Source organism: Theobroma cacao, chromosome 5, assembly GCF_053813885.1.
Source record: "Theobroma cacao isolate CCN51 chromosome 5, ASM5381388v1, whole genome shotgun sequence".
In the NCBI taxonomy this organism is placed as follows: domain Eukaryota; kingdom Viridiplantae; phylum Streptophyta; class Magnoliopsida; order Malvales; family Malvaceae; genus Theobroma; species Theobroma cacao.
Window position 1 is genome coordinate 41,360,104 of NC_142643.1, and position 12,954 is coordinate 41,373,057.

A 12,954-nucleotide genomic window follows, 5' to 3' on the forward strand; every position below is an offset into this window, starting at 1 on the left:
GAATTAAGATTTAAACTTAATATATGATGAGTGATATAGGTAGTACAATGATAAGAAATTTTATTAGAAATTGAACTATATGAACATAAGAGACTCTGGAAAATAGTCAAGGAGATAATATTAAGGAAATATGATCTATAGCATGGTTAAGCTGTACGAGATGGATTAATATGATTAAGAAGATTGATATTTTATACTTGTGAGATAAACAGGAAGTATGTGAAAATAATGGAAGAAAATACCCCACCTTTTCTTTGAGTTTGATAAGTGAAATTTTGAGGATAAAATTTTATTTTAAGGGGGGTAGTGTTGTCAAACCCTATTCTATAAAATAATTATGATGTCATTTACATGCTCAATAGAATGTGTGCCTATTTAGGAAGTTCGAGGAATCGTTAAAAGACGATATTGCCCCTAATAATATCATTAAGTTGATTAATTCTCGAACTAGTTCAAATAGGAATTTTAAGGTGAAATTAAGAGTTTCACAGTTCAGGGATGACTCAAAATGGTAATTCGGAGTTCGAGGATCAATTTGGAGTCAAACCGAAATTTTTACTATCTAGGGGCAAAATGATCATTTGCCACTTGGGGACAAAATGAGAATTTTTAGAAAAGAGTTTTTTGGTCCATTTGACTTATTGGAGTATGATTTGAGGTTTAGAAGTGAAAAAGTTTAATTCCGGTGATTTCTGGAGTGTAGGGGTAAAATCGTAATTTTTCCAATCGCAGACAAAATTTGAGATTTTGAGAGAATTTAGATCACATTTGACAAATTGGAGAATGGTATGAGTATAAGGGATGAAAAATATGTCTATGGGTAATTTTTCAGTTTTTGGGGTAAAAATGTAATTTTTCACTTTACAAGGGCAAAAGTGTAATTTTTAAAAATTTACTCCACCAAAACTTTGGAAAAGTCTAGAAATTTCATGAAAGACATGGATAAGTGAATAGGATTGAGTGGTAGAAAAAGAAAGTCAAAAAGATGGCTAGAAAAAAATAAAAAAATAAAATAATCAAAAGGTAAATAAAATAATAATATTTTATTAAGCCTATTAAAAGGCTTGAAAATTCCAGAATTCTTCATTGAGATGGTCAGCCAAAACCAGCAGGAGAGAGAGAGAGAAATAAGAACAAACCCTAGAGTGAGAAAATTCAAAGAAAAAGTGTGATTATTCAAGGAATCAAGTGTTTAAAGGTATGATTTTTCAAGCTTAGCTTAAGATTTATCATTTCCATGCATTTCCCATCATTTTTCATGGTTGAATCATGTGATTTGAGGCTGAATTCCATTCTGAAAAAATGGGTTAGGAGAGAGAAACTTGTTAGATTAATTTGATTTTAAGTTATGTTAGTGTTTTAAGTTAGTTTAGTATATTTAGGAACAAAACAACAAGAAAAGAATTTATTTTCCTCCATTACCATTATTGGTCGAATTTTCTAGGGGAATATTGGCTGATGATATTGATGTTTATTTGAAGAATTATGAGTCTAGAAAAATAATGAGAATTTTCGGAGCAAAAATACGAATTTTTACCCATTATGGGTATTTTCGTAATTTGCTATCGGGATTGATAATTTGCACCACATTGAGGAACATTAAGTCAATTTGGGTGCAATTGAGGTATAGAAACTGAAAAAAATTAATTTGAGATTAAATTGGACGCGTTAGTAATTTAATCGGGTAATAGGTCGAATTAGGTCAGCACCGCATTTAAGCGGTAGTCGGATAAGTTGCATGTCATATAATGCATATATACCGAGCCTGAATTGATTTTATAATGGTCAAGCATTGATGTGGTGAATTATGTATTGTACATTGTGGATAGGTGGTGAGCAAATTACACTGGTAAAAGTACAAAAATTATGCTTGAAGACTGGGATTAGGAGTACATCGACTCCTAGAACTGTGAGTTGACAACTTATCGTCTTAAATATTTAGAGTTATTATACTTGTTTGATGCTTTTATTGAATGGTGAGCTTAAATTATAAAATATTATGTTTTCTAATTAAAATATTTTTTTAATAAAAATGAGATTTATATTAGTTTTGAAAACTAATATTGTTATGGAAAAATTGAGTATATGGAGACTGTGTTGAAATTTATGATTTTATATGTTATTGAAATTGGGGCTTATGACACTATGGTAGCATGATGGCTAAATTTTTGGGGTTGGCATGAAATATATGAACAGTTTTGGATTGGTCTCGATAGACTGGATTAAATTTTATTCGTCATATTATGCTACTGAAAATTTTATGGGTCTAGTGGTATATTAAACGGTTACTGCAGTGGTAGGGGTTTTCGTGGACTGTCTATGAGAGGAGCATGGTAACTCAATTATATATTTACCTCCGGGAGGATATGTTGGGTGAAGTATCTCCTGAGGTATGATTTGAGTGCACCTTATGTTCGGGCCAGCACGTGAGAGTGAGACTCAGCCAACGTCAAGGAACGGCTGTGTGTTAGATGTGAAAATATGTTTATGGGTATGGGTCATTGAACAGCCTTGGCGGTCTCAGTGGGATACCTTGACGAAGGTACCCGCGAGAATGATTCTGGCAAGGGTCAAGTTTAAGAAATTCATAAGCCGAGAAATTTTGATGAAAAGAAATTATTTGGTATAGATTGAAATGAATTTTGTGTTATGAACATTATTGAGATATAACGTTTTTATATTGTCTCCATCTACTCGGCTTTAGATGTTTTTGATGGTAATTGTTTACTCACTGGGATTATTTAATCTCACCCCTCTTCCTATCCATTTTACAGGCTCAGGACAGTTTGTTGATAGTTGATTAAGACGAGAATTAATCTCGGAGTTGCATCATAGGAAGTAAGGGTTCGTAGCTCTACACCTTCTTGGTTAGTTAGGGGCTCACGTGTCACTGTAAACGAAATTTCATACTTTAATTATCTTTATTACTATATGAATAAATTTATTTTACTCTTACGCTACAAAAGTTATTTTAGGAAGACTTTGAAAATATTGTGTTTTAAGAAAATAGAATATTTTATTTAATATTTTTATTATATTCAAATAGCTATAATTTTACTTTAAACGAATGTTTTAGATTTCAAAATTTAATTTAAATCATGAAATATGTGTTTCCACTTACATATTACATTTTTACGGATTTCGAAATAAAAAAAATTAAAAAAAAATAAAAAATAACGAAAATACCCCTGTGAGCTAGAAAATAATATTTTATTGTTTTGAGTTGGAAACAACTTATGATTTCTTGAAATGCGAGATTTAATAACTGTCGCTCACCGGGTAGATGCGGAAGTTGATGCTAAGCCTTGCGGGGTTTCGATCGGCATTCGAGGTAATGAGTGCTTATCGAGACATCGCTGCGGTTGTCACGGGCTCGATGGGAGTTTCGGGTCGTGACACCGGTGACCGATAGTTATTAAATCTCGCATTTCAAGAAATCATAAGTCTTTTCCTAATCAAAATAATAAAATATTATTTTTTACCTCACAGGGGCATTTTTCGTTATTTTTCTTCGAAAACACCAAAACCCGCCAAAAACATGGTGTAAAACTAAAGATGTTCATACATACTTTAAATCAAATAACTAAAGTATACAATTATTTTTACAATGACACGTGGGCCCTCAACTAACCAATAAGATGCGAGTCTGTGAACCTACAATTTTGTCGATGCAAGGCTAACTGAAGTCCTTGATGCAATCGGCTATCTACCGGCTATCCCGAGCCTGAAATGTGGGGAATTGAGGGTGATGAGATTATAAAATCTCAGTGAGTAAATAGACACCATCTAAACTATCTAAAGGCGAGTAAATGGAGACGAATTAAAATATTCTTTTCTAATATATGTTTCATAACATGAATATTCACTTTACTCAATTAATAACATGGCTTATATATCTCACAAAACTTGGCTCCTGCCAAAATCATTCTCGTGGGTACCTTCGTCAAGGTATCCCACTGAGACTGCCAAGGCTGTTAAAAATTCATATTTCGCATAAAACACATTTTTCGTTGAACATCACAGCCGTTCCTTGGCGTTGGTTGAGTCTCACTCTCACGTGGTGGTTAACGTGAAGTGCACTCAAAAAGCCCACCTCAGGAGATACCCTACGCGCCTCTACGACCAAGGTGAGAATATAAAGGAGTTTACCGTGCCCCTTTAATAGGCTGGTCCACGGAACCCCCCACCACTGCAGTAGCTAATCCTTAATCCACAAATTGATCAAATCTCAATGGCATAGCATGGCAATTACATTACTAACCAATTTATCAAGGCAAAACAGACAGTTCATATTTTTCAACACAAGTATAAATTCAGCCAATCATGCCAATTTATCACAAGCCATTTAATTCAAATCATAATTTACAATAAATCACATGGTCTCCAATTACTCAAATTTTCAAATCCAACATTCTATTTTCAAATCAATTTATAAAAAATTTAATTTATTTTATAAATTCATATTTTTCTCATAAAACAAGAAATTCATCACTTAAAATAATTTTCACAAATCACAAAATTGAATAAAAACTACTCTAGATAATTCAGACGATAATAGGTTTACTCACAGTTTTCGAAAACTAAATTCGGGTACTCCAACTATTACTCATTGGGTGCGATTTCTTTGCCCTTGCCAGAGGATTCACCACTTTGACAAATTGCACAATTAAGAGGTTTACTACTTTGGTACTAAACCAAAATAAACTAATTTATACTACTAATGCATGATATGAAGTGCAAAATGTCTAAATTTTGCCTAAATGCGATGTTAGCCTATTTCGATCTTTTATCCGATAAATTGATATACGCGTCCGTTGAAACTCCAAATTAATTTTTTTCAGTTTCTATAACTCAATTGCACCCAAATTGACTTAATGTGCCTCAGTGTGGTGCAAATTATCAATCCCGACAACAAATTACGAAAATACCCCTAGTGGGTAAAAATTCGTATTTTTGCTCCAAAAATTTTCATTATTTTTCTAGGCTCATAATTCATCATTATTCATCATAATTCCTCAAATAAACATCAAGATCAGTAGCCAATATTCTCCTAGAAAATTCGGCATAATGGGTTTCAATGGGAGAAAATTATTTCTCTAGCTTATTTTTGCTATATTTCAATATAACCTAACTAAAATCACTTAATTCAATTAAAATCAACCAAAACTCAAGCTCAAAACTCATCCATGGAGGTTTGGCCAGCATGGGTGTCCATACCCACTTTCTAATTTTGCATGGAAATGAGAAAAAAAAATGCATGGGTAGTGAAAATCACAAGGAAAATCAATGAAATTTACCTTTTTAATGCTTGATTTCTTGATTTCTCTTGATTTTCCCCAAAATTTTCAGCTAGGGTTCTTATTTCTTTTCCCCCTTTTCTCTCCTGGTTTGGAAGGCTTGAAGAAGATGAGAATTCTGAAAATTTTGACCTTTTTAAAGGCTAAAATAATATAATATTATTTTATTTATTTTTTTTTGTTTATTAATTCCTTAAATTCTAGCTATCCATTTGTTTCCAAATTTTCACCATACACTTGTCCCACATATCCATAGCTTAGATAAAATTCTCAGACTTATCCAAAGTCTTGGTGGAGTAATTTTTGAAATTTACACTTTTGTCCCCGTAAAAGTTAAAAATTATATTTTTACCCCAAAAATTGAAAAATTACCCATCGACATATTTTTCATCCTTTATACTCATACCATTCTCCAATTTGTCAAATGTGATCTAAATTCTCTGAAAATCTCAAATTTTGACCGTGAGTGAAAAATTACGATTTTACCCCATACACTCCAAAAATCACCGGAATTAAACTTTTTCACTGCCAAACCCTCAAATTATACTCCAATACTCAAATCATACTCCAATAAGTTAAATGGGACTAAAAAAATCTTTTCTAAAAATTTTCATTTTGTCCCCAAGTGGCAAATGACATTTTGTCCATAGATAGTGAAAATTTCGATTTGACTTCAAATTGATCATCGAACTCCGAATTAGCATTTTGAGTCATCCCTGAACTATGAAACTCTTAATTTCACCTTAAAATTCCTATTTGAACTAGTTCGAGGCTTAATCGACTTAATGGTACCATTATGGGTAATATCGTCTTTTAACGATTTCTCGAAATTTCTAAATATGTAAATATTCGATTGAGCATGTAAATGACGTCGTAATTATTTTATAGAATAAGGTTTGACATCATTTGTCCTCATTCCCTGTCAATTGAAGATAATTTAAATTTTTCAATATAAAATGAGAATTAAGCTAAAAAAAAGTGATTTTTACCGTAAGCTTTTCAAAATTTGAGTTTTCACATAAACTAGAATGTGAAACCAAAGCTTAGCCAAGAGGCACATGGTGGATTAACTGGCGCTCTACCTACAAAGATGGAATTGCTGAGAAAGAGGTGGAAAGAAAAGAAAGACAAAGAAGACATCGACACATTGCCCAGTAATTCTAAAAGTACGAGAAAATGCTAACAGAAGAGGGACAAAGACTTGAGCATTTTTTTTAAAAAAAAAGAACAAAAAACAAAGACTTAGACATTGACTCAATTATTGTAATTAATTTACTAAAAAAGTCCCTTTCAAAAGAGTTGTTTCACTTACCCCTCTTTTGTCATTTTTTCACGTATCTTATCTCAATAAAGTTTTTTCTGTTAACGCAGTCGAATCAATTGACTACTCTTTTGTCTTCATCTTTGTGCTTATCCTTTGTTGCTAACTCTCTGCTTTTCACAATATTTTGCTACAGAATAAGACTTTGCTCTCCGAGTATCCATAGTCGAACTTAGTCCTATACTCTGAATCTGCTCATTTACTCCTTAATAGCTCTTTCCTATTACATTTCAAAAAATTAAAAAAAAAATAGCTCTTTCCTATTTTTTCACCATTGTTATCACTTGCTCTGTTTTACCCTTATTGTTGTTGAAATTAAATGAGGTTTTTTTTTATTAAAATTAAATAAAATTATTAAAATTTTATTTTTTTAGCTTTTCGAGATATAAAATTTTTAATTAAACTTTTATAATCAAGTTCTTATAATATTTCCTTTTCAATTGATAATATAGTTAATTTATTTAATCTTTCTTGAGATATTATTGATCTTAAATAAGATTTTATTAATTTTAGTTTTGAAAAACTTCTTTTTCCTAATACAACACTTACTAGAGTTGTTAACATTATTCTAAAAGTAATATATGTATTTGGAAAAGAATCGAGTCTTCTTATATGATTAAGTATGTCAATTTGACTGTTTTCTTCTTGTATAATTTCTTTTAAAATTTTTAACTTTGAAAATAAATCTAAACCATTAATATCAAAATAGTTATTATATTTTAAGGAACGTTCAAGATTAAGGTAATATTCTTTGAAACTATTATCATCTAATGACTTAAACTTTTTACCGCTATATAAAAAACCAAAAAAATAATTGGTTTTATATATAGGAAAAAAAATAGTTGTTGGAAATTATTAAATGAGTTGATTGAAAATAAGAAAAATAAGTGAGAAAAAATTAACTGTTGGAGATGATTAAATACATATAACCATTAGTTGATTGAAAATAAGAGAATATAGTTGAGAATTAATAGCATTATAGAAATAAGAAAGTGATAGAAAATTAAAATTTATTAGGCACATAATTAAAAAAGTAAGAGAACAAATAATTTTATTAATTATTTTTTACTTATATATATTTTTTAATTTTTATATATTTTTTATATAATTAATTATAATATAATTATCATAAAATTATAAATCCTCTCTAAATTCGGTGCCTCCTCAAATTGGGGGCCTAAAGCCCTTGCTTGGGTGGCTTCACCCAAGGGCTGACTCTGAAAAAAATTAAAATAAAAATTCACCTATAAATACGAGAACAACATAGTGAATGAATTACGAAGAAGAAGGCTCCATTAAATCTTCTCATTTAGCCTTTTCATCATTTTTTGCCATGGCACTGCTACCACCCACTTCTCTAGTATTTACAGTCCGAAGGCATGAACCCGAGCTAGTGGTCCCGGCTAAGCCTACCCCTCGTGAGTGTAAATTACTGTCGGACATCGATGACCAAGAGGGTCACCGGTTCCAAATTCGAGGGCTCCATTTTTATCGGTTCAAACCCTCCATGCAAGGGAAGGACCCCTCTTGTATTATAAGGGAGGCACTTACCAAAGCCCTAGTGTTTTATTATCCATATGCTGGTAGACTAAGGGAAGGGCCAAACCGCAAGCTTGTGGTGGATTGCACCGGAGAAGGTGTGCTGTTTATTCAGGCTGATGCTGATGTTACACTTGATCAATTTGGTGATTCACTACAACCTCCATTCCCATGTTATAAGGAGCTTCTTTATGAAGTCCCTGGCTCCAACGAAATATTAAATTGCCCATTGCTGCAAATTCAGGTATACATTTTACAAAGTAACTATTTTTTTTTTAATTTCAAGATTCAACCTTTTATTAACTATATTCAAATTAAGATGCAATTTTCAATTAATTTTATATAAGGATTGAGAGGTAAGTTAAATGAAATTTCGTCACATGTAGACGTGGACTTTTATTACTGTTGTGATCACTTATTAGATATCATTAAAAAAATTTCTAAACAGTAACTAAGTTAATTATGTACTTAAAAATTTAAATTAATGTTTTTAACTAATGATTTTAATAGATATAAACTCAAAGACGAAGATTTATATTTAGTGAGCATCAATTTAAGTTTATATTATAATAAAAGCTTTAAAATTTAAATGTAATAACATATGTTACAAGGATACTTATAAATAAATTTCATACAAAAAATAAAACAAAAGTACTTTCTCATATATATATATATTTACTACGACAAATATAAAAGATTAAACTGACTTTGGTTAAACAGGTGACCCGCTTGAAATGTGGTGGTTTCATCTTGGCCCACCGGTTTAACCACACCATGAACGACGCGGTTGGGCAAAGCCAATTCATGTGTGCCATGGGGGAAATGGCACGAGGTGCACTTGCTCCCTCAACCCCACCGGTTTGGGAAAGGCACCTCTTGAATGCTCGACACTCACCGCTTATAACATGTGTCCACGACGAGTACGACAATGCCACTCTCACAAATGGCATAGAAATTCCAGACAACCTGCTTCATCGCTCTTTTTTCTTTGGACCAACTCAAATTTCAGCTCTTCGCAGATTTGTCCCTCACAACCTCCGTTGTTCAACGTTCGATATCGTAACTGCATGCTTATGGCGTTGTCGTACAAAAGCCTTGAAACTTGGCCCGAATGACGATGTTCGCTTCATCTGCATTGTCAACGTACGGTCCAAGTTTAATCCTCCCTTACCGTCAGGATTTTACGGAAATGCACTCGGTTACCCGGCGGCTCTAACTACTGCAGGACAACTATGCCAAAATCCAATGGAATACGCAATACAGCTAGTGAGACAGGCCAAGGCAAAGATAACGGAAGAGTACATGAAATCGACGGCTGATTTGATGGTGATAAGAGGTCGGCCAAATGTTAACACAGTTCGGTGCTTCATGGTGTCAGATTTAACACGTGCCAAGTTCAGAGAAGTTGATTTTGGATGGGGTGAGGCAGAGTTTGGTGGACCAGCCTATGGTGGGGATAGAATAAGCTTTTATATACCATCCAAGAATAAGGAAGGAGAGGGTGGGATTGTGGTGCCAGTTTGCTTGCCAGCCCCAGTAATGGAAAGCTTTGTTAAGGAACTAGATGGAATTTTGTCCAACGATGAGGCAGCGGTTGGAGCTGAGAATGAAATTTTGAGATGCAAAATTTAAAGTCCGAAAGTGAAATATTTAATGAGATATTTTTTTATTAAAATTAAAAAAATTATTAAATTTTTATTTTTTAACTTTTTGAGATGTAAAATTTTTATATTTTTTAAATAACTAATACAAAATCAACAATCAAAATTTTTAATTCAAATAAATCAACTATCACATAAAATAAAAATAATATAACAATATAATATAAATTAAAAATTAAAGAAAAAGGTCTGTAAATATTAAATAATAATACTTAATTATTGAATGCTTATTGCAAACTGCAAATGAGATTCACGACTTTATGAAGATAACAACATAACAAATTTCTTGTATATTCTTTGCAGGAAAATTGAAGTTAAAAGAAGAAGGAAGAAAAGGCAAATAAAAAAAGAAGAATTCAAAAGTAGATATTATATATTAAAAAATAAATAATTGATTTTATATATAAGAGAAAAAATTATCATGACCCGGAACTTCCATCGGGCCCGTGACAACCGCCGCGACATCCTGATAGGCACTCATTACCTCGAATGTCGATCGGAACCCCGCAAGGCTTAGCATCAGCTTCCGCATCTCTCCGATGAGCGACAGTTATTAAATCTCGTATTTTAAGAAATTATAAGTCGTTTCCAAATCAAAATAATAAAATATTATTTTTTGGCTCACAGGGGTATTTTCGTCATTTTCTTTTCAAAAATACCGAAACCCGCCAAAAACATGGTGTAAAAGATAAATATGTTCATACATATTTTAAATAAGATAACTGAAGTATAAAATTACTTTTACAATTACACGTGGGCCCCTATTTATCAAGAAAGTGTAAGGCTACAAACGCTTACTTTCTAGGATGCAACTCCGAGATTAATTCTCGTCTTAATCAACTATCAACAAACTGTCCTGAGCCTGAAAAATGGATAGGAAGAGGGGTGAGATTATGATTACATAATCTCAGTGAGTAGACAAACACCATCTAAACTATCTAAAGGCGAGTAAAAGGAGACAAATAAAAATAATTCATTTTAGCAAAATTTTCACAACACGAATATTCATTTCAACCAAATAATCAATATGGCTAGTGAATTTCTCAAAACTTGACTCATGCCAAATCCTGTACTCAGGGACACCTGGACTAGGGGTATCCAACCGAGTCTGCCAAGGCTGTGAAAAATTTTATATAATCATAAAACTTGTTTTTATTTTGAAAAAAAAAGTAGTAGTTCCTTGGCGTTGACTGAGTCTCACTTCACGTTGTGGTTAACGTGAAGTGCACTCAAAAAGCCCACCTCAGGAGATACCTTACGCCTCTCTATGACCGAGGTGAGAAGATAAAGGAGTTTACCTTGCCCCTCTAATAAGCTGATCCACGAAACCCCTCCACTGCAGTAGCTAATCTTTATTTTATCTACCACCTGATTTATAAAATCCTTATCTGCATGACATGGTAATTTATCGTAATCTAGCCTCTCAAGGCTGAATACATAGTATATATAATTTTGATACAAATACCGTCTTTGCCATTCATGCTTACATATTGTTATAAGCCATATAATTTAAAACACAATTTATAACACAAGCAGGCAGTCTCCAATTACTTTATTTTCAAAACCAGTATTCAATTTTCCAGAAAATTTATAAAATCATTTTATAAAATCACAATTTCTTCTAAAACATAGCAATTTACCATTTAAACCCATTTTCTATAAAATCACACAATTGTATAAAACTACTCTAGATAATTAAGACGATAATAAGTTTACTCACAGTATTAGGAGTAAAAATACTCATATTTTCAGTCCCCGAGTACAGTCCTTTACTCGTATCCAATGGCTCACCACCTAGCCATAATCCATGACACATATTCTAATTAAATTGTGTCTAACAGTCATAAGCTATTTTAGGCTCGATATATATGCATGATATGAAATGAAAAATGCACGGGTAGCCATCTAGACTCGGTATTGGCCTAAGTTGATTTTTCATCCGATAAATTGGCCAATGCATCCAATTTCACTCAAACTTACTCAATTTCTTTTCCAATCCCTCAATTCACCAAGCACAACTAATTAACACACAATTAGGCAAATTTTATCTTCACTTTTCTTCTTGGAACTTTCGGCCAACAATGGTACACTAACTCCGTGATTTTTTCTACTTAATTTTCTCTCCATAATTCATTAATTCCTATACCAAAAACTATTATTTCTTAATCAAATCACCTAGAATAACATCTCATTCTTCCTCATTATTCACTTAGAGAATTTGGCTATTGATGGGCACCAAACCTTTGGTGGTTTTCTTCACTTGTTTTCATGCTACACATCATTAATCACCTAAAAACACTAACATACCTAAAAATCAAACCAGTCCAAGATCATTCTCTCTCCATACCCATTTTGACCAGCCATGAATTCATCATGAAAACATGTAATTTAATCATGAAAATTAAGGAAAAATGCATGGGTAAGGTAAATCACTAGCAAAATAAAAAAAATTTTACCTTTACTTGATCAAATCCTTGAATTCCAACACTTTCTCTTTGATTTTTCCCACCTAGGGTTTGTTCTTCCTTAGTTTCTCTTCTCTTCTGGTTTGGCTGATCACTATGGGAGAAATGGGCTGATTTTTTTGTTTTTTTATAAAGAAATAATAAAATAATAAAAACATGACACATGTCATTTCCTTATTGGTTCAAATTTTAAATATTTGACTTTTAATTCTTTAATTCTCCACCACACATTTCTCATGTTTATCCATTTCCATGATGAATAAAATCCCTTGGTCTTGACAAGTGTCGAAGGTGAAAATTTACCGATTTACCCTCAAGGTGACAAAATTACCATGTTGTCCCTATACTCCAAATTATACCGAAATTAAAAATTTTCACTTCTAAACTTTAAATCATACTCCAATACTCAAATCATACTCCAATAAGTCAAATGGGGCCAAAAAATCTTTCCTAAAAATTTTCATTTTGTCTCCAAGTGGCAAATGACCATTTTACCCTTGGATAGTGAAAATTTTGGTTTGACTCCAAATTGATCCTCGAACTCCAAATTACCATTTTGAGTCATCCCTGAACTGTGAAACTCTTAATTTCACCTTAAAATTCCTATTTGAACTAGTTCGAGGCTTAATCGACTTAATGGTAACATTAGGGGCAATATCGTCTTTTAACGA

At 32.3% G+C, this 12,954-nt stretch overlaps 1 protein-coding gene and 2 long non-coding RNA genes across 3 annotated transcripts; 2 read left to right on the forward strand and 1 right to left on the reverse strand.

Moving 5' to 3' along the window:
- Positions 1–1,827: 1,827 nt before the first annotated feature.
- Positions 1,828–2,930, forward strand: LOC148762922 (uncharacterized). Its single transcript, XR_016026191.1, has 2 exons — positions 1,828–1,909; positions 2,775–2,930. It is a non-coding gene; the product is annotated as an uncharacterized LOC148762922 (long non-coding RNA).
- Positions 2,931–7,851: 4,921 nt separating this feature from the next.
- LOC18599658 (benzyl alcohol O-benzoyltransferase-like) lies at positions 7,852–9,841 on the forward strand. The gene is made up of 2 exons (XM_088806122.1): positions 7,852–8,401; positions 8,878–9,841. Exons 1-2 carry the CDS (start codon positions 7,889–7,891, stop codon positions 9,787–9,789), a joined length of 1,425 nt encoding a protein of 474 aa, XP_088662248.1. The 5' UTR covers positions 7,852–7,888; the 3' UTR covers positions 9,790–9,841.
- Positions 9,842–10,126: 285 nt separating this feature from the next.
- On the reverse strand, positions 10,127–12,372 carry LOC148762923 (uncharacterized). The gene is made up of 4 exons (XR_016026506.1): positions 12,275–12,372; positions 11,539–11,612; positions 11,117–11,206; positions 10,127–10,680 (listed from the first exon to the last, which is right to left on the reverse strand). It is a non-coding gene; the product is annotated as an uncharacterized LOC148762923 (long non-coding RNA).
- Positions 12,373–12,954: the final 582 nt, after the last annotated feature.